Source organism: Oncorhynchus keta, chromosome 2 (genome assembly GCF_023373465.1).
Source record: "Oncorhynchus keta strain PuntledgeMale-10-30-2019 chromosome 2, Oket_V2, whole genome shotgun sequence".
Lineage (NCBI taxonomy): Eukaryota > Metazoa > Chordata > Actinopteri > Salmoniformes > Salmonidae > Oncorhynchus > Oncorhynchus keta.
Window position 1 is genome coordinate 71,429,745 of NC_068422.1, and position 25,653 is coordinate 71,455,397.

Sequence of the window (25,653 nt, forward strand, 5' to 3'; positions counted from 1 at the left end):
TACCCGCAGGCTTGGCCCAGTCCGGCAGCTGCCTGTTAATAAGTGAGTAGAAATACCCACTTCTAGAAATAAATATTTTTTATTTCACCAGGTAGGCTAGTTGAGAACAAGTTCTCATTTACAACTGCGACCTGGCCAAGATAAAGCAAAGCAGTGCAACACAAACAACCACAGAGTTACACATGGAATAAACAAACATATAGTACAGTAGAGAAAGTCTATATACAGTGTGCGCAAATGAGGTAGGATAACGGAGGTAAGGCAATAAATAGGCCATAGTGGTGAAATAATTACAATATAGCAATTAAACACTGGCGTGATAGATGTGCACAAGATGAGTGTACAAGTAGAGATACTGGGGTGCAAAGGAGCATAAAAATAAATAATATGTGGTGAGGTAGTTAGGCTATGTGCAGTGATCTGTGAGCTGCTCTGAATGCTGGTGCTTAAAGCTAGTGAGGGAGATATGAGTCTCCAGCTTCAGTGATTTTTTTGCAGTTCGTTCCAGTCATTGGCAGCAGAGAACTGGAAGGAAAGGCGGCTGAAGGAGGAATTGGCTTTGGGGGTGACCAATGAAATTTACTTGCTGGAGCGCGTGCTACGGGTGGGTGCTGCTATGGTGACCAGTGAGCTGAGATAAGGCGGGGCTTTACCTAGCAAAGACATATAGATGACCTGGAGCCAGTGGGTTTGGCGACGAATATGAAGCGAGGGCCAGCCAATGAGAGCATACACGTCGCAGTGGTGGGTAGTATATAGGGCTTTGGTGACAAAACGGATGGCACTGTGATACACTGCATCCAATTTGCTGAGTAGAGAGTTGGAGGCTATTTTGTAAATGACATCACCGAAGTCAATGATCAATAGGATAGTCAGTTTTACGAGGGTATGTTGGGCAGCATGAGTGAAGGATGCTTTGTTGCGAAATAGGACGCTGATTCTAGATTTAATTTTGGATTGGAGATGCTTAATGTGAGTCTGGAAGTAGAGTTTACAGTATAGCCAGACACCTAGGTATTTGTAGTTGTCCACATATTCTAAGTCGGAACCGTCCAGAGTAGTGATGCTGGGCTTGCGGGCAGATGTGGGCAGCGATTGGTTGAAGAGCATGCATTTAGTTTTACTTGCATTTAAGAGCAGTTGGAGGCCACTGAAGGGGAGTTGTATGGCATTGAAGCTCGTCTGGAGATTAGTTAATACAGTATTCAAAGGGCCAGAAGTATACAGAATGGTGTCGTCTGCGTAGAGGTGGATCAGAGAATCACCAGCAGCAAGAGCGACATCATTGATGTATACTGAGAAAAGAGTCGGCCCGAGGATTGAACCCTGTGGCACCCCCATAGAGACTGGCAGAGGTCCGGACAATAGGCCCTCCGTTTTGACACACTGAACTCTGTTTGTTTGAGAAGTAGTTGGTGAACCAGGCGAGGCAGTAATTTGAGAAACCAAGGCTGTTGAGTCTGCCGATAAGAATGTGGTGATTGACCGAGTCGAAAGCCTTGGCCAGGTCGATGAATACGGCTGCACAGGATTGTCTCTGATGGCGGTTATGATATCGTTTAGGACCTTGAGCGTGACTGAGGTGCACCCATGACCAGCCCGGAAACCAGATTGCATAGCGGAGAAGGTACGGTGGGATTTGAAATGGTCGGTAATCTATTTGTTAACTTGGCTTTCGAAGACCTTGGAAAGGCAGGGTAGGATAGATATAGGTCTGTAGCAGTTTGGGTCTAGAGTGTCTCCCCCTTTGAAGAGGGCAGCTTTCCAATCTTTGGGGATCTCAGACGATATGAAAGAGGTTGAAAAGGCTAGTGATAGGGGTTTCAAACATTTCAGCGGATAATTTTAGAAAGAGAGGGTCCAGATTGTCTAGCCCGGCTGATTTGTTGGGGTCCAGATTTTGCAGCTCTTTCAGAATATCAGCTATCTGGATTTGGGTGAAGGAGATTTCTAGAAAGGCCATACTGTGGAGGGCCTATTGCACTGCCCCTCCACCAGCTCATACCATACACACCTAAACAAACACAACAATGTCTTACTATACACGTGAGGACTTTTTGCGGACCAACAATTGATTCCCATTCAAAATCCTATTTTACACCTTACCCTAAACCTAACCCTAATTCTAAACCTAATTTCCTCACTTCTCTGAATTGTATTGGTTTATTATTCTTGTGTGTCATTCTGGTACTCACAAGTATTGTAAAACGTACACACGCACGCACGCACGCACGCGCACAGAGAGAGAGAGATCAATCTAATATCCTATCACTATGGCAGTGACTACCAATGAAAGGCAGGTCTTTGTCATCCCACCAGAAATCCTACCACTATTCCAGAGCACAAACTGTAAGCTCAAGCTTTGACCTTAAGATTTAGACCGCTGTATTGGCTTCAACCCACCTACAGAAGAATCCCTGTGTGTTGGTGGAGGTAAGGGGTAGCAGAGATGGGCGCAGCGCTCCCCAGATAATGGGCTATCTCCTCCTATAAAACGATTTGCTCGTTTCGTTCTGAGCTCTACGGGGACCCTGAGTCAGTGCCCTTGCCACTGGATGCCTTTGGAGAACTTCAAAGGGCTGAACTTTATTTGTTTACTTTAACCGGTATGAGGGCAGTATGGATAGCTTGACCCTCCGTGCATCAAAGCAGCCAACGCGTTTGTTTTGAAGATGTCTGCCTTCGATTTCTCAGCTTCCTATCTGCTGGGCTGGGATGGGGGTGCGGAGAAAAAGAGGATGAGGAGGCTCCGAAAACTGCCCTAGAGGCTAGCACTAGAAAACGTTCAAAATTAAATTCAGAATCGATGGCTTTAATATTTTAAAAGCGCTGGCATATCCCAATTCAAGTGTCCCTCTTCTGCAGAGGGGATTTGTGCAAAGCAAAGTCCACCCGGATTCAAACTTTTCATCTGTTTTCTTTGGAGGGAAACAGAATGTTCTCATTTATGACCTGTAAACGAACCTTCAGTATCAGCGCTTCTTCAGATCTAAGACTTATTTATCACCAACTCTGCTGCTGACTGTTTGTTTTTCTGTGGAACACTTCCTACCAGTGGCTTTGGTATTTGAGTTTAACCTTGCCTGCATTTCTCTTCAAAGAAAAGGAGTAGATGGTTATTAGATTGTGTGTGTAGGAGTGCGTATGCTGGACGGCGAGGTGACCGACGTGGTGGAGGCCCAGTCTCTCAGTCTGAACCCACAGCACATCCACATCTACAGTGCCAGCTGGGGCCCCGAGGATGATGGGAAGACGGTGGATGGGCCCGCCAAGCTCGCCAAGGAGGCCTTCCTGCGTGGAGTGACCGAGGTGTGTGTGTAAATATCTGTGTGTTCTGGGCCTCAGTTGTGTGCCGCGTTCCCAATGCCTGCCTCACCATCAATAGTTTGTATGACTTCCTCTACACACAGCCAGTAATTATGTAGTAAACTATTCAACCATTTTGAAGGACAAAGGCAGCTTGAACAACGCAAGTGTACTTCATGACCCAGACGATTATGAATAGGGAAATTTGATTTGGTCACAGTGGAAGTATCAGGCTTTCTAAACTCCACTAAGGATAAAATAATAAATGGCCTGAACAAATACTGTAGGAAAAAGAATCCTCAATACAAAGCACTGAAAATATTTTACATTCATAACCACCTGAAGTGCACTTTACACAATCAACTCTCTTCACATCACTACCGTACCACAATTGTAGAAGTGATTTCAGAATCTGAGTGGGAGGATATTTGTGTTATGAGATTACCTCAATAAAACGCCATTGAGCTCACGTCACGTGCACATTTTCTTTTGCATGTGAAATGCTAACAGATGTAAATAGTTCATGGGGCTTTAACGTTAGTGTGGCAGGATTCAGAGAGACCGAAGTCTTAGCTCCAGCTCCTCCGTCTCACATGGGCATCCGAGCAGAGCATTGGCATACTGCCAACCCTGAGACGGTGACATACTGCCAACCCTGAGACGTTATCTGTGTGTGTGTGAGAGAGAGACTATTGCTTTTAGGCATTTTGATAACTACTTAAAGAGCAGGATGGTTACTGGTCCTGGTCTTTAGTGTCAATAGGAAACAGTAGCTGGTTTGCTGAAGGCTCTGTGTCTTTAATGGGCTTCTTACTGTATACAGCCTCCACCAAAAGAAATGTGATTACAAACGCTTATACTATAGTTAAGCAATAAGGCACAAGGGGGTGTGTTTAGTCTTTGGATGTGTGAGCGGAGGGAACAGTAAGCATCCCAACTGCAGACGTATAGGGGCCATATGCCAGGCTCTCTTTAGTGTACACATGGGAGCCTGCATCCATCTGATCCCAGCTCTAAGAGTAAGAGGGTGTGAGAGAGCCAGTCATAAAGCATAGAGCCGAGCCAGGGCCAACGGGCCATTCAAAGAACCATCAGACCTTATGGGGCAAACCCCATCTGAGGGCCATTACTGGTGCCCTGTCGGCCTCCATTTATTACAGGCCTGTCAAATAAAAAGCATATGGCATGTAAACGCACTATTATATAGTTAGCCATGGCATCATCAGTAGCTCCAGTCTGTTGTTTACATTGTACATGATTGTTGCGTGTGATGGTCAATGTGTGGAGGCTGCACCACCCAGCACAATGGAGCATTCTGTGGGACTTTGATATTTATTCACTGTGAATGCTGAATAGCACAGATGATTTATTGCTCAGGGTTTGTTGACAGATGGTCCGGTCCCTGTTGTCTTGTATTGCGGCCATGGTACATTAAAGCTCTTTGGATTCAAAGCGTCTGAGTGATCACACAGTCCTGTGATGTATGGATGAGCTGTGGCAGGCCTTTCAGAGATGGACCCTGTTAAGAGTTGTGCTGTAGTATCAATGGGAATCTAATTTAGATTGAATGACACTGTTCCCCTCTTTCATTAGCTGCGCCACACCAAAATATGCATGTGGTCATGTACGTCAGAAAGGCCTGTCTAGAAGTGGTTGTCTAGGTTTGTTATTGACTCTGTTCTTTCTGTCCCTCTCCCTCTAGGGTCGTGGGGGCCTGGGCTCCATCTTTGTGTGGGCATCAGGGAACGGCGGGCGTGAGAAGGACAGCTGTAACTGTGACGGCTACACCAACAGCATCTACACCCTGTCCATCAGCAGCTCCACCCAGAACGGCAACGTGCCCTGGTACAGCGAGGCCTGCTCCTCCACCCTTGCCACAACCTACAGCTCTGGCAACCTCAACGAGAAACAGATAGTGAGTTCAGTAGACACGTGTTCACGCACACACATACACACGCACACACATACACTTAGTGGCAAACGGAGCAGGGAACACAGATTTTGATTAATTAACCTTAATTAACACACACTCTCATTCACTCCCAGTGTGAGCGTCATGAGGAGTGCGGGAAACGTTTGTTTGTACAGTCTGAAAATGGGTATGTCAGAAAACATTGAACTGAGTGGTGGTGTGTGTGCAGGGTGGAGGAGTGTGTGAGTCGGGGCTCCTGTCCTGTGAGAGTCTTGTGCTCTGTGGTTCCAGGGCCTCAGTGGTATTCTGTTGCTAACTGCAATAGTAGGTCACACAGCTTCCCTTGAGCTTTGAAGAGGAGGAAGTCTATTTTACAGCATATTAGTCAGGGGAATGATGTGTATATTTGTGTTTTGTGAGATGTAAAAATGGATGGAAACTTTTGATGTATAGCCAGGGTGTTGATGTTTAGAACCAGGTTGACTTGGCTCCTGGGATCTGTAGAGTATCTCAGATGGTTGAATCCGGAGCCAAAGCATTAGTACTCTCTAGCTGTACTCTAGAGGTTTGAACGTTTCTGGATGTCCTAGTTATCCTGTCACACTTCTTTCTTATTTTTGTTGCACTTCTTCGTCGGTGTTCCTACTGGTTTTAGTGCTTCCTTCTTCCAGTCAGATAGAATCTAAACCAAATGCTTATTGGACTGTTTGGTTCTTCAAGGCAGGTTGTGTGTGTGTGTTCAGTCTGGAGGAATGACTGAGTCAGTTCTCACTGGCCTGCCTCAGACAGCCATGGCCTACAGTGACACTCTCTTTACCGCTTTCCTTTTCTCTCTCTTCATAAACTCTTGCTCTTTGCACTCTTTCCCACCCGCCCTCTGAAGCCCATTTGAATGAAGAACTGTAAAACGTTAAAATCCCATCTCCATGTCACACACACACACACACACACACACACACACACACACACACACACACACACACACACACACACACACACACACACACACACACACACACACACACACACACACACACACACACGAGGTGGAGGATGGAGAGCCTCTCACTAGGTGAGATTACAGTACAATACTGTATAATGGATGTTCATCCCAACCTCTTGCCATGAGGCATGCTGTACACACATGATTAATGAATTGGTGTGTTTCCACATTCATGATTAATCATTTTAACCATGTGATGATACATAAACGTTTATCAAAGTAGATGGGGCTGAGTAGAATATGATTTTTATAGTGTATAACTTACACTCCTACAGATTGTTTCAATAGAAAGTTCTTTATTTGCCCATATATTAGGTGTTAACATTTCGGCCCTGTATGTGCAGCACAATATCTAACTACAAAAAACTCTCTTCCTGTCAGGTGACAACAGACCTCAGACAGAAGTGTACTGACACCCACACGGGCACCTCCGCCTCGGCTCCTCTGGCTGCTGGGATCATCGCCCTTGCACTGGAAGCCAAGTGAGGGACTCTTATCACCTGTCTGTCTATCTCGATCTGTGTCTCTGACTGTTTGTCTCAATGTCCCCTTGCTTGTTCCTATTTTCCTCTCTCTGTCTACTTCTCTCCCTCCTTTGTGTTTTTTATTGTCTGTTCACAAATATTTGCCGTCTGAGCGCACACACACACACGCACGTCTCAGAAGTACGACGAACTCTTGGGGGAAGGCAACTGTCTTGTAATAATTTATTGTGGATCAGAACAGATGAGTCAGTCATCTCCTATCATTCTGCTATGAACGTGTCATCAGCTCAGTACTGTAGTCTGGTTGGGGAACGGGGCACTTGTGACCAGTAAAAACCTCCTGTAGGTCCCTGTCCATTAAAAGTGTCCGACTGTACTGCAGGGCTTTGCCTTTCCCTTCAGTCTAAGCTGACCGTTCAGTAAAAGAGAACTGATGAGGTTTAAACTCAATGTTTCGCTGGGGTACTATACACTATTTGACTCTGTTTTACTGTAGGCTTTTACTGTTGCTCTGCTGGGTGGAACTGCAGTAACACAGGGTTTTATATGGAGAACAGAGGAGAGTGAGAGAGCAGAGATGTGACTGACAGAGGGATCTCTGGTTTCTATATTTTCAATGCAGTAACATTAAGCCTGATGTTCAACTCTTCTAGTGCACTTGGGCACCTAATGCCATTTCCTTTGCAATTTGTTGCTATGCATTGTGGTAGGATATGTTGTTGCATGTTTTACTGTCTTCATAATCATGTTAAGTGTATTTCAGATCTGGAATCTTCTATATTGATGAAAGGTATGGTTGTTGTGTGTGTGTGCAGTAAAAACTTGACATGGCGGGACATGCAGCACTTGGTCGTGAGGACCTCTCATCCCGCCCACCTCCTCACCAACGACTGGAATACCAATGGGGTCGGCCGAAAAGGTACAGCGAGTTCCATTAGCTGAGCTCGGTTGACCATCACTCCCGTGCCCTGCCAGTTACACAATGGAGACTGATCTATATTGTATTTACATCAATTGATTTTAAAGTTGCCTACATTAAGAAATTACAGAAGGTCATGGCTCCAAAGTTCAGGGAGAGGTTTTACTGGGCACACAGCAGGGTACATGCAATAATCTAATAGTGAAGAGGCCCTTATTGAGTTGGAACTGGAATCGTGATGAAGTAGCCTTTCAGCAGTCTATCGATCTCTCTTTTTCCTTCTCTCTATCGCTCGATCTCTCTCAGTGAGCCATTCATATGGGTATGGTCTGCTTGATGCCAGTGCGATTGTGGCTCTGGCTGAGAACTGGACCAACGCTGGGCCCCAGAAAAAATGTGTGCTGTCCATGGTGGCAGAGCCCAGGTGAGCTACACACACACACACACACACACACACACACACACACACACACACACACACACACACACACACACACACACACACACACACACACACACACACAGCTCTACCAACTCGACCTGTAATACCACTGTTTGGCTGGCAGGAGCATCAGTACTAGCTTCATAGGGATTACATTGGTTTTGGGTATAGTACAGTTAACCTACCAGGTGATTAACATATAATAAACCTATGTGATCCTTATTAGAATAGGATGCTTCAGATTGTGTGTGTGAGAGTATCTCACATCTTGGGGTGGGTTGGCTGTGGAGGTGATGAGCGCTGCTGTGTGTGGGCTGGTTTGTGATGGCCCGTAGGTGTGAGAGGTGCACATATGGGACCAAACTGTCATACCTCAGTGTGACTGCACGTCATGTTTAGATTCTGAGCATGGCACCGGGAGCCCATTGATAGGCTCTGCTGGGTTCTTGTGTGTGTGCTAGGGTGATGATATTTTGAACCTGAGGGAGCATGTTTAATAAAATAAATAATCACTTACAGATGAGTCTCTCTCTGCTTCCATGTTCTCTACGCTGTCCTGGCTGTCTCTAAACCTCTGTCGATATTTGACTCTTTCACTCTCTCACTCCTTTGCTCTTGCTCTCTGTTCCTCTCTCATTCTCTTTCCCTCTGTCTTGTGCTCCTTCTATCTCTTCCTCTCTCTATCTATTCCCCTCACATTTTCTCTCTCTCTTTCTCTCTCCCACTTTAACCCTGCCTCTGCTACATACTGTAGCTGACAGGTTCCCAGCCCTGTTGTATATTGTCTCTGTACTGGTCCCCAGATCACAGCCTACCACTGGAGCCTGTTAAAGGTGTTGGTGGCATGGTGTTTGTGCATTGTACAGTGCAAGAGGTGTTGCTTCTCCTTCACCCTCTCTGACTGCTGCGGATTAGATCCTAACATTTTAAGGGATTTAATTAGGAGGAAGCGGTGTGTTTTTACACTCAGTTCACCGATTACGGCCCGTATTTTCTATTAGCTGGACGCCACTGCTTTTGTAAAGCCTCATGCCCTCCTCTCTCTCCTCCTCTGGGTTCAGTTGTAGTGGATGTGTGTAAGCTGCTAAGCGGATTGGGGGGAGTCGGGGGAGCCTGGTACTTTTCTCATGTAGAGGACAGGGCTGCTGCAGGACCTGAGCTGCTAATCCTGTTTCAAGGCCGCAAACCCTGTGCCCTCAGCAGGCTCTCACTCACACACATACTTCTCTCACACACTAGTCCAGAGCGACAGTCACACACTCATGCAGCATCACTCACACACTCCGAGAACAATTATAGTCACGCACACAGATGCTGTCACATGCTCATTCCCAGCTGTGACATCTTCCTCACAGACACCAAAAGCCAGCAATATGAGAACACAAGCCTCTTCAATCACTATGTTGTCTTTGTGTAAATGTATGTATTTGGTCATATATGCTGATGTGCTGTTTATCTGTGTGTCAGGAACATTGGGAGCCACCTGCTGATTACCAAGACAGTGGACGGCTGTGTTGGGACAGCCAACCATGTGAGCTCCCTAGAACATGCCCAGGCCCAGCTCACACTCTCCTACAACCGTAGGGGCAACCTGGGCATCTATCTGACCAGCCCACAGGGCACCCGCTCCACACTGCTCGCTCCCAGGTACACACACACACACACACACACACACACACACACACACACACACACACACACACACACACACACACAGTGTATTACATACTTCCTGCCTCTCCTCTGCAGGCCTCATGACTACTCATCAGAGGGCTTTAATGACTGGGCTTTCATGACCACACACTCCTGGGACGAGGACCCCCGGGGGGAGTGGACCCTGGAGATGGTAAACGTGGCGGGGGCCAGCGACTACGGTAAGACACCTCTCATTTACTACCTTATTAGCTATTGTTATGTCTGGAACATTGTCTGGGAGTTCGGAGAGAGAGAGTGACAGGGTTTCTGTTAGTGCAGCTGTGTCTGACTAGCAGTGTCACTGAAAGAATGTGTGTGTGTGACGAGATGTATGCTTGTATGTGCATTTATCTGTGCAATATGTGTTTGATTCATTGATGTACTGCGTGTGAGAGAGTGCGCGTGCATGTGCAGTAAGTGCTTGATTTATGTGTTAATGAATTTGTTTATTTCATAGTGTGCATCTACGTCATTCATGTGTTGATGATTGTGTGTGTGTGAGATGCTTCCAGACCGCTAACAGGGAGTGTTTTATGCACGGGGCAGCAGTGTCTGTGCCTGGAGAGCTTTCCTTTTGATCTCCTTTATACAAACTGTCAGGCAGTCTCTCTCTAGCTCCACACACCCACCTCTAAATCAGCTTCATTAAACCAGGGAGAGTAAATCAAGCAGGGGAGTGGAGGGCCCTGCTGTCTGGCCCAGGCTAACCCAGGCTGATCCAGAATAACTATGACCTAAGGCCCATCCAGGCCCTCTCAGACAATATTTTTGGGGGTTATTTGTAGTCCTCTCTTGCTCTTTCATTTTTGTTTTCTTTCTCTCACTCTTCTCTCGCTTTCCCTCCCTCCCTCCCTCCCTCTGGCTGTAGACCCTCTCAAAGGGCTCGTCATATAAATGGCTCTCCCGGGAAGTGTTGTTCTGAACTAACGGGTCTATAGAGAAACACCAGAATGTATACTTATACATTTAATGCTTTACTTCTAGGAATCTTTTTCTGTCATTCCATCCAGGAAATCCAAGAATATAAAAGGAGCAGGATAGAAGCTGCAATTACAGAACCCACCCTGAAGAGTGCCAGAGCCTTGCTGGCGTAGACAGTGGCTTGGAGATCTGTGCTCTTGTTTGTTATGTGTAACACTCTCTCTCCCTCCCTCGGTCTAGGCACTCTGACTCAGTTCACCCTGGTGCTGTATGGTACAGGCTCAGACTCTCCCAGCTCCACAGCCAAGGACCTCTCTCAGCCCAGTAACGCCAGCTGTAAGACTTTTGACCTACAGCAGATCTGCATTGGTAAGAATGTTACCATTGGTTACTGTAAGAGAATGTACATTCTGTACCTAGGGTTAGGCAACTAGGGTCTCGAAGAGCTGTGGTGTGCCCAGGCTTTTGTTCCTGCACAGCACAAATACACCTCATTTCTAATGGATCAAAAGTCTGCCCCACTGTGGCTCTGCAGGCTTCAGTTGCCTACCCCTACCCTAAGCATAAATTTAAACAACAGGTACATTTACACTGCACACTGTACAGGTAAGAGCGGAGAGATTAAACACTGGCTCTCATATCAAAAGTGTATGGCTTGTATAGGTTAAACCCTAGAGCAGGAGTCTCCAACAGGTAGATTGTGAGCTACCAGAAGCTCGCAGCCCACCTATGATAAGCTTGCCAATGAATTCTGAAAGTACATGCATTTCTTCATGTGTTCCATCACAAACTGTTGTAAACGTAAGGCTCCCTCCCGGCTACTATCTAATCAAAGGCACATTGACATTATCCCACCCCTGGTTAGCCACTGTTGACTTAAAAATCCAACTGTAACACAATCTGCCAATTAAATTCCGGCAATGTTGTTTGGTGCGCGCATTTGTCTAATGATAGCCGGCATCTTGTGGGTAGACAGGACTTTCCCCATAAACCTTCTCAATTAAATGTGAACAAACATTTAACCTCGCAGAACTAGGCTATATTATGATTATTTGTATCAATTGGGTGGCCATTGCTTTGCAAACTCTGCCATGTTCTATAGACATCAACACTTGTCTTCTGATGTGGTTTAAGCATTGACATGGACACCATTTTTGTTGTTTTCTTTATGAATAATTGTTTTATTGAGAGTAAAAAATACAATTAAACTGCGAGAAGTGAATTCAGAAAATACAAAACACAATTTTATGGGGCCTGTCATGACAAATACTGTTCATTAACCATTATATTACCTGGGTATATTGACAGAAAGCACAAATCTGGTTCACTAAGGATCTGGGGAAGAGTTGCATGGTAGAGGAGAATAAATAATGTGCCTACTTGAAAGCTATAAAAAAAAGAGTAGGTTGTGACATGTTTACATCTTTAAAAGTAGCATTCATGCTAGAGTTTGGAGACCACTGCCCTAGAATAAGACTGGGAGAGACAGGAACAGCCTGACCCCTGCAGGATCCTCTGGGTATCACAATTTAACACTTGTTGGTATACTATTTCAGTGGCGTAATGGCATAGATGTAGGTTGTGAAGCAAGAACTCTGGATGGTTGAGTTTGTTGATCAGCTCGTCCTCAGAGACATCTACTGCGATAAAGTAAACATGGGGGCAGATTAGCGAGGACTGCATTTTCCGAGCTAAACTAAGACGCACCTCCAACACACAACACACAATTCTGCCCCAAAACAATCCTAAAATCAGGACAGGTAAAACGATAATAATGACATTATGGGATGGACACCCAGTGGGTTACATTGGTTTCAAGTTTGTATCTGTACATATTTGACGAGCTGATCATAGTGAAATATAAAATACTTCTGCATTTGCCGTTGTGTTAACACATTGACTCTCATTGCAAATAGGCCCAGGATAACTCCTGATAAAGTTGGGTAACTTAGTCATGGGAATCAGGACTAATAAAGCAAATGCAACTGCCTGTTTTAGGAACAGTAGGCCTACCAAATGGATGGGCATTCATAAAATTCCATTTCAGGCCGACACTGTAGGCTACACCCCCACCGACTGACGCAGACATCAATTGGGTCTTTTTTTTGGTCCTTTCCGGACCAGTCTCTTTTTTTGTTGATTTCCACGCCCACGGATGTAGATTTTTGGTCCGGACCAAATCTGAACCAATTATAGACGTCTATATTTGGTTTGGTTTGGGCCTCCCGAGTGGTGCAGTGGTCTATGGCACAGGCATCGCAGTGCTAGTTGTGCCACTAAAGATTCTGGGTTTGAATCCAGGCTCTGTCGCAGCCGGCCGTGACTGGGAGACCCATAATTGCCCCAGCGTCGTCCGGGTTAGGGAGGGTTTGGCCGGCATGGATGACCTTCTCCCAACGCGCACTAGCGACTCCTGTGGCGGGCCGGGCGCAGTGCACGTTGACATGGTGCACGGTGTTTCCTCCGACACATTGGTGCGTCTGGCTTCCGTGTTAAATGGGCATTGTGTCAAGAAGCAGTGCGGCTTGGTTGGGTTGTGTTTCGCAGGGCGCATGGCTCTCGGAATTCGATGAGACAAGACAAACTACCAATTGGATACCACAAAAATGGGGGGAGGGGGTCCTAACAAATGTAAAAATGTGGTTTGGTCCAAACATAGATGGCTGGCTATAAATTACGCATTTTTTTATAACTTTCATTAAGAACAGAAATTTTACCTGATTTCAACATCTGGAAAATACGTATTTTAAACATCTGGGAAATATGTATTTTCACCTTTCATTCAGAACCTAAAATGAACCTCACTTCAACGTCTGGAAAATACTTAATTAATTGGACTACTCTAGTTTTGTCGGGGTATAGGAGGAGGGTGGGAAAGCAGAACGGCCAGGACCGGGCCTGGCTGTGGTCAACACATTCAGCCAGTTAGTAGATGACAACTCTTATTAGTGCAGCCAGACCAGCCCTGTAGACATACTGTATCATTTGTTGGAATTTAGTCCCTACTGCTCCCTCCTCCCTCTTGCCTCTGTCATCAACCCCTTCTCCTTCAACACTCTCACTACTCCCACCCTCTTCCTTCCTCTTGCCTCTGTCATCAACCTCTTCTCCCTCAACACTCTCACTACTCCCACCCTCTTCCTCTCTCTTCCTTCCTATCCTTCCTCTGTCATCAACCCCTTCTCCCTCAACACTCTGTCACTACTCCCACCCTCTTCCTCTCTTGCCTCTGTCATCAACCCCTTCTCCCTCAACACTCTGTCACTACTCCCACCCTCTTCCTCTCTCTTCCTTCCTCTGTCATCAACCCCTTCTCCCTCAACACTCTGTCACTACTCCCACCCTCTTCCTCTCTCTTCTTCCCTCTTGCCTCTGTCATCAACCCCTTCTCCCTCAACACTCTGTCACTACTCCCACCCTCTTCCTTCCTATCCTTCCTCTGTCATCAACCTCTTCTCCCTCAACACTCTGTCACTACTCCCACCCTCTTCCTCTCTCTTCCTCCCTCTTGCCTCTGTCATCAACCCCTTCTCCCTCAACACTCTGTCACTACTCCCACCCTCTTCCTCTCTCTTCCTTCCTCTTGCCTCTGTCATCAACCCCTTCTCCCTCAACACTCTGTCACTACTCCCACCCTCTTCCTCTCTCTTCCTCCCTCTTGCCTCTGTCATCAACCCCTTCTCCCTCAACACTCTGTCACTACTCCCACCCTCTTCCTCTCTCTTCCTTCCTCTTGCCTCTGTCATCAACCCCTTCTCCCTCAACACTCTGTCACTACTCCCACCCTCTTCCTCCCTCTGTCATCAACCCCTTCTCCCTTAACACTCTGTCACTACTCCCACCCTCTTCCTCTCTCTTCCTCCCTCTCCTTCCTCTGTCATCAACCCCTTCTCCCTCAACACTCTGTCACTACTCCCACCCTCTTCCTTCCTATCCTTCCTCTGTCATCAACCCCTTCTCCCTCAACACTCTGTCACTACTCCCACCCTCTTCCTCTCTCTTCCTTCCTATCCTTCCTCTGTCATCAACCCCTTCTCCCTCAACACTCTGTCACTACTCCCACCCTCTTCCCCTCTCTTCCTTCCTCTGTCCTCCTCTTTTCCTGCTGTCCCCTTTCATTTGATCCTTCCTTTCTCTCCCACCCACTTCAAGGCTTTCAACAGGGCGAGAATGACAACTGATTATGAACCTAGTAATTAGATTGGGGTAATGGCCTGTCTGACTGTGTAGGCTGGAGGGAATGCGCCTTGGGTGGATGCGGAGGGGAGGTGTGGAGCCTCTAGCTGTGTGTGTGAGATTAGCTTTCCAAATCATTGGGGGAGATAAGGAGTTACAGGGTGCTGCAGTGATAACACACTAATGCCACTGCCAAACTGTTCACATGGATGTGCAGACTTAGTACAGATAAATGCTTCAGAGCTTATTAGAAAGTCCATATATCTGCAATATTATTTCCAACTGGGTTGGCAAAGCACGGCTCAGGGCATAGATATGCTACAGTGCATTTCTCCTCAGATTGATGAGAGATTTACACACGTTGCATTTGTCTCGGCACACAATCGGCACAGCTCATCAACACATTCACACTCCAAACAGTTTGCGGCAGGAAACTGTTCATTCTAGCAGAAGCTACATCAACATTATGCAGCTTAAGTTGAGGGCACATTCACAGGCTCATGATTTTAATGGCCCAGAATGAGGCGATGCGTAATGTGCTGCATGATTGTCATGGCAGACTATTCAAATACAGTTCACATATTTGAAGCTTTCTGTGAACTATATCCATTTATTACCGGTGGTTGTGCACTAACTGCGTTAAATGAAGAATTTGAACACCAGCGGTACTAAAATATGTCTGTTTCTCCTCTTGTCTCCTTGTATGTAGAGTGCAATGGTGGCTACTACCTCTTCCAGCAGGGCTGTGTGAGGGGCTGTCCAGCCGGCTACACCGCAGGCTCCCAGCTCCTCAGTTACACCATGGGGAACTCTGTGAATCCAGCCTCGGTCCCCTCCTGCCTGCCCTGCCAACCCCCTTGCCTGACCTGCAGCGGCCTCAGCCCCAGCGCCTGCCTCTCCTGCCCCCCTCACAGCCACCTGGACCCTGTGTCCAGCACCTGCCTGCACCTCAACCAGATCCAGAGGGAGTCCCCCGGGAACTTCATGGTGGGCCAGGGCAATGCCGGTCCCCGCCCAGAGCTCAGCTCCCGCCTGCCCGTCACCATCGCCGTGCTCAGCTGCATGATCATCATGGCCACCTTCGCTGGGGTGTTCGTTCTGCTGCAGCTGAGATCTGGAGTCCTGGCCAAACTGCCCTCAATGGAGGAGGCCGGCTCAGGCCTAAGGGGGGGCTTCGGCCTGGGGGGCAGCAGCAGAATGGTGTCGTACCGCGGTATCCCTACAGTGTGGGGCGATGAGGGGGTGAACACTGACTCCGACAATGATGAGTTTGACGTCCACAATGAGAAGACTGCCTTTATCAAAACACAAAGTGCTCTTTAACCCCCTCCTGTCTTCAAATTCCTTCTTTCTACAGCCTCTCCCCCAATCACTCTGAGTCGTCTAATTCCGGGCTCCCTGTCCTCATGTTCCCCTCTGGTTTCTCTTTCCCTGTTTCACTCCCTCGTTCTTCCTCTCATGGGGTTTAATTCCCCAGGTTTAGTGTTCCACTCTGTAGTGGGTGACGTGATGTGAGACTGGAGTCACGCGGAACAGGGATGGCCTGGGCGCGCTCGGCGCTCGCTTCACACTCGGGTGCTTTTCTATTAAACTGTCTCTCCGTGCCCTTTCGCCCTCAATCACCATCAGACAGAGTGTTTTCTGAACACAGCCCATTTCCCGGACGGCTCCAGGGTTTCCCTGTCACAATAAACAAACCATTATTGTTTGCTCTCTCCCTTTTTTTCCTCCTTCAGTTCCAGTGCAGTAGCCAGATGAGATTGTAAATTGGGGGTACACTGTGTGTGTGTGTGTTGAGTGGATAGTAAGATCGGGGTAGGGTCAGGTTCTGAGAAGCCACAGTGGAGTCGTCAAAGTCCCACAGTTTTGGTGAATCAGCCCCAGGCCCTCCCAGAGCTGCGGAGTGTCCATGCTGCAGTATGACTGTGTCTCTCTCAGCTCTGGCTGGATACAAGGCTATGAGTCCATGAGACTAGCAACACTCACTCTACCCCCAGCATGGGGGGAGGGGGGGTTCGGGCCGAGTGCTGGCTCGCTGCCAGATCTCCAAAGATAGGTCAGCAGTTCACCCAGCTAGGCCGCCACACTTTACTGGGCCTCAGAATTTTGACCAAAATAATATTGCCTCTATGATTAAAACCCCATTCCCAAGGAAAAAAGTACCTAGGACTAATTCAATTGGCTTTCCACTTCAGTATTTTAATTGCTCAGCTTCTGAGGGTGAGCGTGTTAGTGAGATGTATTGTGGATGGGGCTCAGTACAGTAGAAGTGACTTTTAACACAAGGGTTTCTCTGAGCAGCTATACAGGTAGTGAGAGGAGTGTGTGATAGAGAGAAGGGTTTTACGCACTGCAGAGGAGAGAGCGAGAATAACACAGTCTGGCCATGATTACCAGACGGGGCACTCTACTCTCTCTACTCTGCTGCTCTTTTAATGCTGTTCATCACACACACTTTGCACTGTGTTGGTCTTATGTGTTTTTGTGTGTCTTGAGTGTGCCGGCCAAGTGTGTGAGCAGTTGAGCAAAAGGAAGGAATGACCACATTAGGAATACTAAGGATGTGGTTGTGTTTGTCAGCTGAGTTATGATACTGGTTGGCCTATGTAGTTTCCCTGTCTGCTGTTCTTTAAATAACTGAGGTTGGCTATAATAAGCAGACTTCTTTTAACATCTTTTATCTGTCTGAGAGACTGATCACTGCTTCTCTCCACTCGCCCTCCAGTCGTCATCAGGGGTGTCGATGCAAACTACAGATAATCTGTTTCATATACTTGCCAATGAATTATATCCTGAATGACACTACAGCTCAGATGTGTTCCAAGGGAGTTTTTTTTCTATTCAAACTGTCTTTATTGAAAAAGTTAAGTGAATATTTGGCTGCATATCTTCCTTCTACAATCTTCTGTACCTCATTATTTCATCCATTGGACAAATATTGGATCCGTCCATCTTTTTTTTCTTTTATGTTGAAATTATTTTTCATTTCCAGCAGATAATAGGGGGCTTCGCTGAGAGGGGTTGTCATAGTGACAACATGCATAAAAGATTGATGCAGCTGCTCATCCCGTCCTCACTCAGATCACACAGCAACGGCAGCAGAGTATGTGTTACATAGCGATGATGAAGGATTATATAGGTCAAAGGTGAAAGCTTTTCAGAGAAGGATATTTCTATTGAACCGATCCGGAGTTTCCGTTCACTGATTTACACTTCTTCTACAGTAATAATAAGACTGAAATGTATTTATCTACAGTGCCAGGGCTGTAGGGCTGCATTCTCGCTCTGTTATTTCTCTCTCTCTCCTCCCCTACTCTGTCTTGGCACAACTTAAATGTAAATTAATATCCTGATTTATGCCCTCTGAATATATTGTCTTCAGGATTGTTTTTTAAGGTGGTGAGGGGGTGATCCCTGTGCTTTAAATCTTATGTAATTATAAACCTTGCTGAGGAAGACTTAATCTTCAATACACATGTTGGGGAGTTGCTATCCTCTGAATGCAAAGTAATGACGGCCAACTTTGAGCAAAATATGTAATTATTACAAAGATGGAATAGTGTGCCATTTAGCCCTGGCTGATGTAAGGTGCAGTAATGCTGTCATTGATAATCTTTTCCCTTAAAATGAAGAAGTAACCGATAAATCCTAAGAGATTTTTCTTCCTACCAGAATTCTAGTTGAGCCGCGGCTGAGGCAATCATTTGAATGTCGACGTACTTCCCCCACTTACATCCGTTTCATCTAAGTTGGTCACTCCTGAATGTGGAAATCTCTATTGCATTATAACAGTATGTCTAAGGAAACGGACAGCTGCTGGGGAGGAGGTTGCGCCCTTTGCAGTGCAGCCTCAATACTATATCTGACTGCAGCAATTTCTGGCATTACCAAAGACAGGGCGATTTAGAGTTGTGTACAGTTCTGCTTCAGATTGCTGAGCCTGAGTTAGGGAGATGACGCAATCTGAGGTTTTCTATATGCATTGATTCATGAATCAGATGACTGTCTTATTTTTTTTAATTTTTATTTCCCTTTCTGTTATTCCTGCTTTTTAATGCAGAGACCTTTCCCTCTCCACCCCCTGCTTGGTGACTGTGGAGCAGAGACATTCTGTATGCTGAGATGCAGGGTTGGATGTGGAGGGAGCAGATTGAGAATGTATCCCGTCCCCATACACTAAAGGGCTGAATGAGGCTGTGTGTGTGTGTGTTATAACTACAGAAGAAACACACTCATGGGGGTTAAACAGAGCTCTGTCCACCTCTCCTTATCAAGTATTTTGCCTGTGGCTACATATTATTCCTTACAGAAACAGTGACCTATGAATAATGTAAAAGAATGACTACCTTAGATGGGACGGAACTCTAAAATAAGGCCTATTTTTGTACTATATATGGTGCAGTGTAATTTTCTTGTAATTTAAAGATTTTTTTTTTTGCTCTTGTTAAATTTGTCCTTTTTATTTAATTGATAGATTCTATAAAAAATAAAGATCTATGCAAACTTGAGGATTTGTCATGTGCTTTTCTATGTGATTAATGGTTGGCTGTATTTCAAGAATCAATATCTTCTGTCCAGCTAGATTGAATTGAGTAGAGTACTTTATTTCACCTGAGTGCTGTGCTCCAGGACAATGACAGTTCCTATATAGAGTCAAAGGATAGCTCTACAGGAGTTGGACAATTGTGGTAAATGAAAGTAAAAGTATAACTGTTTTTTACATCCGCAGTACTGTGTATCACACCAGAAGAGCTACAGCATGTGGCCTCCACCCAGGTTTGGGTAGGTTACTTTCTTAACATAATCCGTTAATTACTAAACTCAGCAAAAATAGAAACGTCCCTTCAGGACCCTGTCTATAAAAGATCATTAGTAAAAATCCAAATAACTTCAGATCTTCATTGTAAAGGGTTTAAACACGGTTTCCCATGCTTGTTCAATGAACCATAAACAATTAATGAATATGCACCTGTGGAACGGTTAAGACCCTAACAGCTTACAGACGGTAGGCCATTAAGGTCACAGTTATGAAAACTTAGGACACTGAAGAGGCCTTTCTACGGACTCTGGGGGAAAAACACCAAAAGAAAGATGCCCTGGGTCCCTACTCATCTGCGTGAACGTGCCTTAGGCATGCTGCATGGAGGCATGAGGACTGCAGATGTGGCCAGGGCAATAAATTGCAACGTCGGTACTGTGAGACGCCTAAGACAGCGCTACAGGGAGACAGGACGGACAGCTGATCGTCCTCGCAGTGGCAGACCACGTGTAACACCTGCACAGGATCGGTATACCTGAACATCACACCTGTGGGACGGGTACAGGATGACAACTGCCAGAGTTACACCAGGAACGCACAATCCTTCCCATCAGTGCTCAGACTGTCAGATTTCCGGTCATTCCAATTAATTTAATACCCCTTGATCTTCAAGAATAGGATTTGGATATATAGATTAGCCAAATTGTTTTACCTCAGCATAACCCCAAAACTAAGGACTAATTAGCCTACTCTGTTTATGATTTATTTTGATGTTATGGAGGATTGATTAGGCTCATTGCTTTGAGTTGAAAAAGTAAATGCTGCTCTCGGGAATGGCATGCTTTGAACACTCCCGAAAAGCGCTTTTTTGCATGTGAAAACTGGAACCGAGGTAAAGAGTTAAGTTGGATATTCAACGCTTTCAAACCACTTGAGCTTTCAAACCACAATTTTGCACAGGTCTTATTTTCACAATTTGGACATTAATTCGCATTCCAAAGCTAATAAACATGTGGAAATGTGAGCAGCATTTTGTATTCCTAGTTGAATTAGTTAGGGAGCATAAACAAAGTACAAACTATTTATACATTCGAAATTCAATAGCTCCCTGGTTGTGACCTACTTGACTCAAACAAGGTTCAGAATGTCCACTGTCTACCCTTCTATATTGCACACCCTTTGTTTTTCATTTCACATGTTTTTACATACATTTTTCAAACTTTAAAGTATCAATAGTGCCTTGGTCATGTGACCTGACTTCAAACCAGGTTCAGAATGTATACTCAGTGGGCCTACACATTGCACACCCTTTGGTTTGTTCATTTTCATCTCACTTGATTTTACATGAATTTTTCAAACTTTAACATTTCAATAGCTCCTTGGTCATGTGACCTGACTTTAAACAAGGTTCAGAATGTACGCTGACTACCCTTATATTGCACACCCTTGAGTTTGTCCATTTTCATCACTCGATTTTACATTCATTCTAAAATGTCATTAGCTCCTTGGTCATGTGACCTACTGACCTCAAACAAGGTTAAGAATGTCTACTGACTACCTTCATATCACACGTATCTGACTGAGAGTAGTTAACAGTGATTACTATTATCTGTCTGACCCCCTTGTATCCTCAAACCCTCCCAGGATATTACAATCTCACAACGCAGGATATTCTATGGTCCCTACATTCCTTTCTAACAGTCCTCAAGCTTCAATAGGACAGTCAATGACTGTAACTGTTGAAATTAAGAGTCAATGTTATAATTTTAGCATAAAATGTTGTCTCCAGTTTCTTGCTTTCTCAGGTCCTGCTGAGTGGACTGTATTGATGCCTTTTCAGTCTAGCTCCAGTTAGGTGTCATTATGTTATAAGCACCACTCCCGTTTCATAACACCCTCAAACCTTCTACCATTTGTCTACACTTCAAGAACCATGAGAGCCCTCTAGCTGTAGACGCCCCCAGAACCATGACAACTGAGATTCCCATATCCATAGCCTACTTAGCTTGTAGGTCTAAAAGCGTTTTTGTCCATACTATGTTGAAATATCAAAGACTAAGCTTTTTGTGTGACTGGAAAGTCAAAGCCTTGTTTTCCCTGGTACATAAACATGTTCTACTAACTAGTTCTGTTTATTTTGACTTTGCAACATACAAATCTTGTTGGGAGCTGTAAAAATACTTTCACAGATGTATGAAGAAATACTACAGCTCAGTGCAATGGTACATGTTAAGTCAGCTGTGGGATATGGACAGTAGAGGAGGATGCTGTTGTAGTGGCAGTAGAGTCATCACTATTTTCAGGACTTTTTTTTTTATGAGGGTCACAGCACTGGAGAATAACCTGGTTCTGATCCAGATGTACCGGACTCATTTGCCTGAGGGTGGCCTCTAAAATAGTGAATACAGTTATGTTTGCTTGTACACTGGTCAACCTTAGGCACTGCATACAATACTTGCTGTTGTTTGTAATAGTTGTCATGTTTTTGTCCACTTGTTTGGAAATACGTGTAACTGTCCTTTGTCGTTGGCGCATACAGCTGCATGGTACTGTGATATTAGTTGTCATGTTGTCACTAAGCTGGTTGTTAGTCTAAAGCATACTTTAAAGTTTTTAATATTTTCATTTGTCACCCAGCTCTTTGCCTCGAGTCCAGTCTGCCTTTCACAGCCCTTATTGAAAAGACGACATTGTAATTAATTTGGTGTTCGAACAGAGGTACTTAAAGGAAGTCGCACAGGTAGGCCTCATGAAAAACAATGTTTCATATGCTCTTTTTAATCACAGTAATAGGCAGTGATTTGTCAGTCACATTGAGCTTGATAACGTGAAATAATAATTTTCATAGCATCACTTTCATACACTGTACATTAAGACAAATCCTTCTACTGTGAGTATTAGCACTCAGTTTACATAACCTGACAATGACTTGATATTTGAGTGCATTCACAACAAGCCACCTGCAGACAACTTACAAAATGCAATAGTACATTTGAGGGTTCCTTTCTCTGATGAAAATAGTTATTTGATGCATGGCCTATTTCTAGCTGGAAAAATAAATTCCCACATCTTTTGTGTAACACCAACATGTATAACATTCACACCACAATTACACGTTGTAACTAGTTGTTTTCCTGTGCAGTGATCAACTTATATTTTGATACCTTTACGTCACTCAGAAATACAAAAAGCTATCGACATAATTCACTAAGTTTTAATGTCTTTACGGAAAACATACCACAAAAAGAAAATGATGGAGTTAACAACACATTAGAAACTCTAAAAAACTGGCAAATAAAGATGACAATGGAAAGGGAAATATTGATGATGGCCAGAAATTCAGTCAACAGCAACTAGATCATTACTCCAGAGACAAAAGGTGAAGCAGAGGCTCTGGAGGACAGGAAAGATGACATACAAGCACAACGTGACGAAGAGTACTCAGAGACAGGGACAGAATAAGTGAGTGATGCTAAAAGAATGACCAGACCAGGGGGCAAAGTCATTTGACATTTCTATTAAGATGGACAGGTGGAAGAAAATAGAGCCTTTACCAGGCTTCCTCAAATGTACAACAGCCATGGACAGATGTGCTTTATTCTGAATTTAATAAGGTCAATCCATGCTGCATCTTGGCATTCAAATACCAGCAAATCAAAGCTAGTCACATCCGGAAAAAAGCCTCACCTTACTTCTGTACCTCGGCCACCTGCACCTTTCAGTCGTAAAGCATAATACATGTTTAAATGACAAAAAAAGGCCTAGAAAATATAGCAAATATGTCAAATCATGGTATTCAGATTTGGCGAGGTGAGACTAACGAAGTGAGAGAAGATGTAGGCCTGTAAGATATCAGAAGTGCAGTAGCAAAGGCAGCACAAAAAGGTGTCCACAGCTAGCACTACAGACAGTTAAAAAACACACGTACAGAAGAGATTTTGGCAGGCAACATTACAAGAAGCCCTTCAAAAGATATTCTCAAAGTGATTGGGGCTGAAATCAGAAAGAGCACAAAAGGTTTTGAAGGAGTGTGCCACAACTTCAGCTACTACATCTGGATACATGCAGCACCTCCAAGTCGAGCCGTTTGGCATTCACTTGTTCACAGAAGAGGGTTTGAAGATCCTAGTTGAACATCTGAGAATGTCTCTTCATCTTGATGCCACTGGTGAGATTGTGTCTAAGATTAGCATTCAAAGTAAAAGAGTTCTGTACTATGCTCTGGTTCAGCCCGGAATGGGCAAGGATAAACCCCCCTCCCCGTATCTGAGATGATTAGTGTTCAGCACTCCATCCCAACAATAACCTTTTGGTTAATGGAAACAGTATGCAAGGTCTCACAAATGACAAGCTGCAAGATGAGACAGGTGGAGGCTGATTTCAGCTGGGCGCTGATTGGAAGTGTATTGCTCTCATTTAACAAAGAGAGCATCACTTATCTAAACAGAGCCCACAGCAGAGTTTCCTTGGAGGAAAAAGAAGATTGCGAAGACTTCAGTGCTCCATCTGTGCTCTGCCCAGATCCTTAAGGCTGTTGCCCGGGGATTTGGGAAGAAAACAAATGACAATGGGCTCTGAAACTTTTTGGTTTGCCTTGTTGCTCAACAGCACCTCTTTCTTCAAGGCACTCAATGCCTTTAGACAAGTGTGTGCTTTTCAAACCACAACATAAAAGTAATCTTGTGGATGAATCACAAAAGCATTTAGATGAGAGTATTGAAGTCCGAGAAGGTGAAAGTGGAGGACGTGATGAGAGATTGCACTTTTTCATTAACTGTCATGTCAGCAAAAAATAAAACAATATGTGGACAATCTCCCTTCACACGTGAATTTATGTCAGTTCTTAAACATTCGCAGAGTCTTCTGCAGGAGACACAGACAGGGCCTGAAAATATTTTTCTGCCCTGGGATAATCAATGTTCTAATGGAAACTTACATGGCCGTTTTCCCCCATATGGAGTGGGATACTGCTGGGTGACCTTACAAGATATTGTAATGTGACCAACACAACATTGCAATCAGTGAAGTCACGGGACACCAACTGCTATGTGGAACAGTGGTTTTGGATCCTGAAGCATTCCATTTGGCAAAATAAGAAATTCCTCCGTCCAGCTGAATTAATTTTGAAAATGCATGCACCCCTCTAAGGTAGGTATAGGGAGCACATAATAAAACATGACCTGCCAGAATCACTGTTCACTAAATCCCCCTACCGCAACAAGTTGTTGGACCAGGAAGAGGAGCAGTGGGCCAAGAGATAAAGAAAATACTCACCTCACAAGTCCAGGTCAAAGTATTTCCAGCCTCCCAGACAATTACCTGAGCCAAAGAAGAAGGGTAAAAAGAAACCAGCAGGGAAGGCACACCACAAGAAATATGAAAGCAGGGTTGAGGCAACATCACTCCAAGACAACGAGGCTGCAGGCCAGGTATGTTTTTTCCCCCAAATGTTAAAGGATTGTGATAGTTTGTTTTCAGTTCTTGTTTAAGCGGACAATAGGTCTTCTAAATGTGTTTAATTTGCATATTACAGGTCACAGCTCTGTGGCGAAGAAATAATTGCGAGGTGGTGGTTGCTGTTGTGAGGTCTACAAAGTCCTCTCTCCTTCATCATTCTCAGTTTAAAACTCTGCAGCCCCATAAATGGATTGTGGGTGAGGTAATAAATACTAGTTATAACATGATAATGAGCATTTTTTCAATCACAATTCTCAACATATCTTGGGGAAAAAAATCATACAGTATGAAGGATGAACATAGAAGTACATTAGATTAGGGGCGGCAGGTAGCCTAGTGGTTAGGTTGCAAGATCGAATCCCCAAGCTGACAAGGTAAAAATCAGTCGTTCTGCCCCTGAACAAGGCAGGAAACTGGAATTGGAGTTGAATGTTTCTGATGACGTACACTTGAATATTTATGGCCCTTATTCTGCCACTTTAAAGTAAATAGTGAAGATGTGTCATCACGTAAATACAGTATTGTCAGCAATAACACACTTTTTTTTGCATGTAGCCAGAACATATTAGACAAATAAA

General features: G+C 44.8%; 1 protein-coding gene across 3 annotated transcripts in view; it reads left to right on the forward strand.

Moving 5' to 3' along the window:
* Positions 1-19,367, forward strand: part of LOC118362490 (furin-1-like) — a 96,507-nt gene extending 77,140 nt beyond the window's left edge. For all 3 annotated transcript variants that reach the window (XM_052482203.1, XM_052482199.1, XM_052482201.1), the window contains exons 8-16: positions 3,137-3,309; positions 5,009-5,221; positions 6,603-6,703; positions 7,522-7,625; positions 7,932-8,049; positions 9,535-9,714; positions 9,817-9,941; positions 10,924-11,052; positions 15,569-19,367. In XM_052482203.1, coding sequence (XP_052338163.1) covers positions 3,137-3,309; positions 5,009-5,221; positions 6,603-6,703; positions 7,522-7,625; positions 7,932-8,049; positions 9,535-9,714; positions 9,817-9,941; positions 10,924-11,052; positions 15,569-16,182 — 1,757 coding nt within the window. In that variant the 3' untranslated portion in view covers positions 16,183-19,367. The remainder of the gene's footprint in view (positions 1-3,136; positions 3,310-5,008; positions 5,222-6,602; positions 6,704-7,521; positions 7,626-7,931; positions 8,050-9,534; positions 9,715-9,816; positions 9,942-10,923; positions 11,053-15,568) is intronic.
* The last annotated feature ends 6,286 nt before the right edge of the window (positions 19,368-25,653 follow it).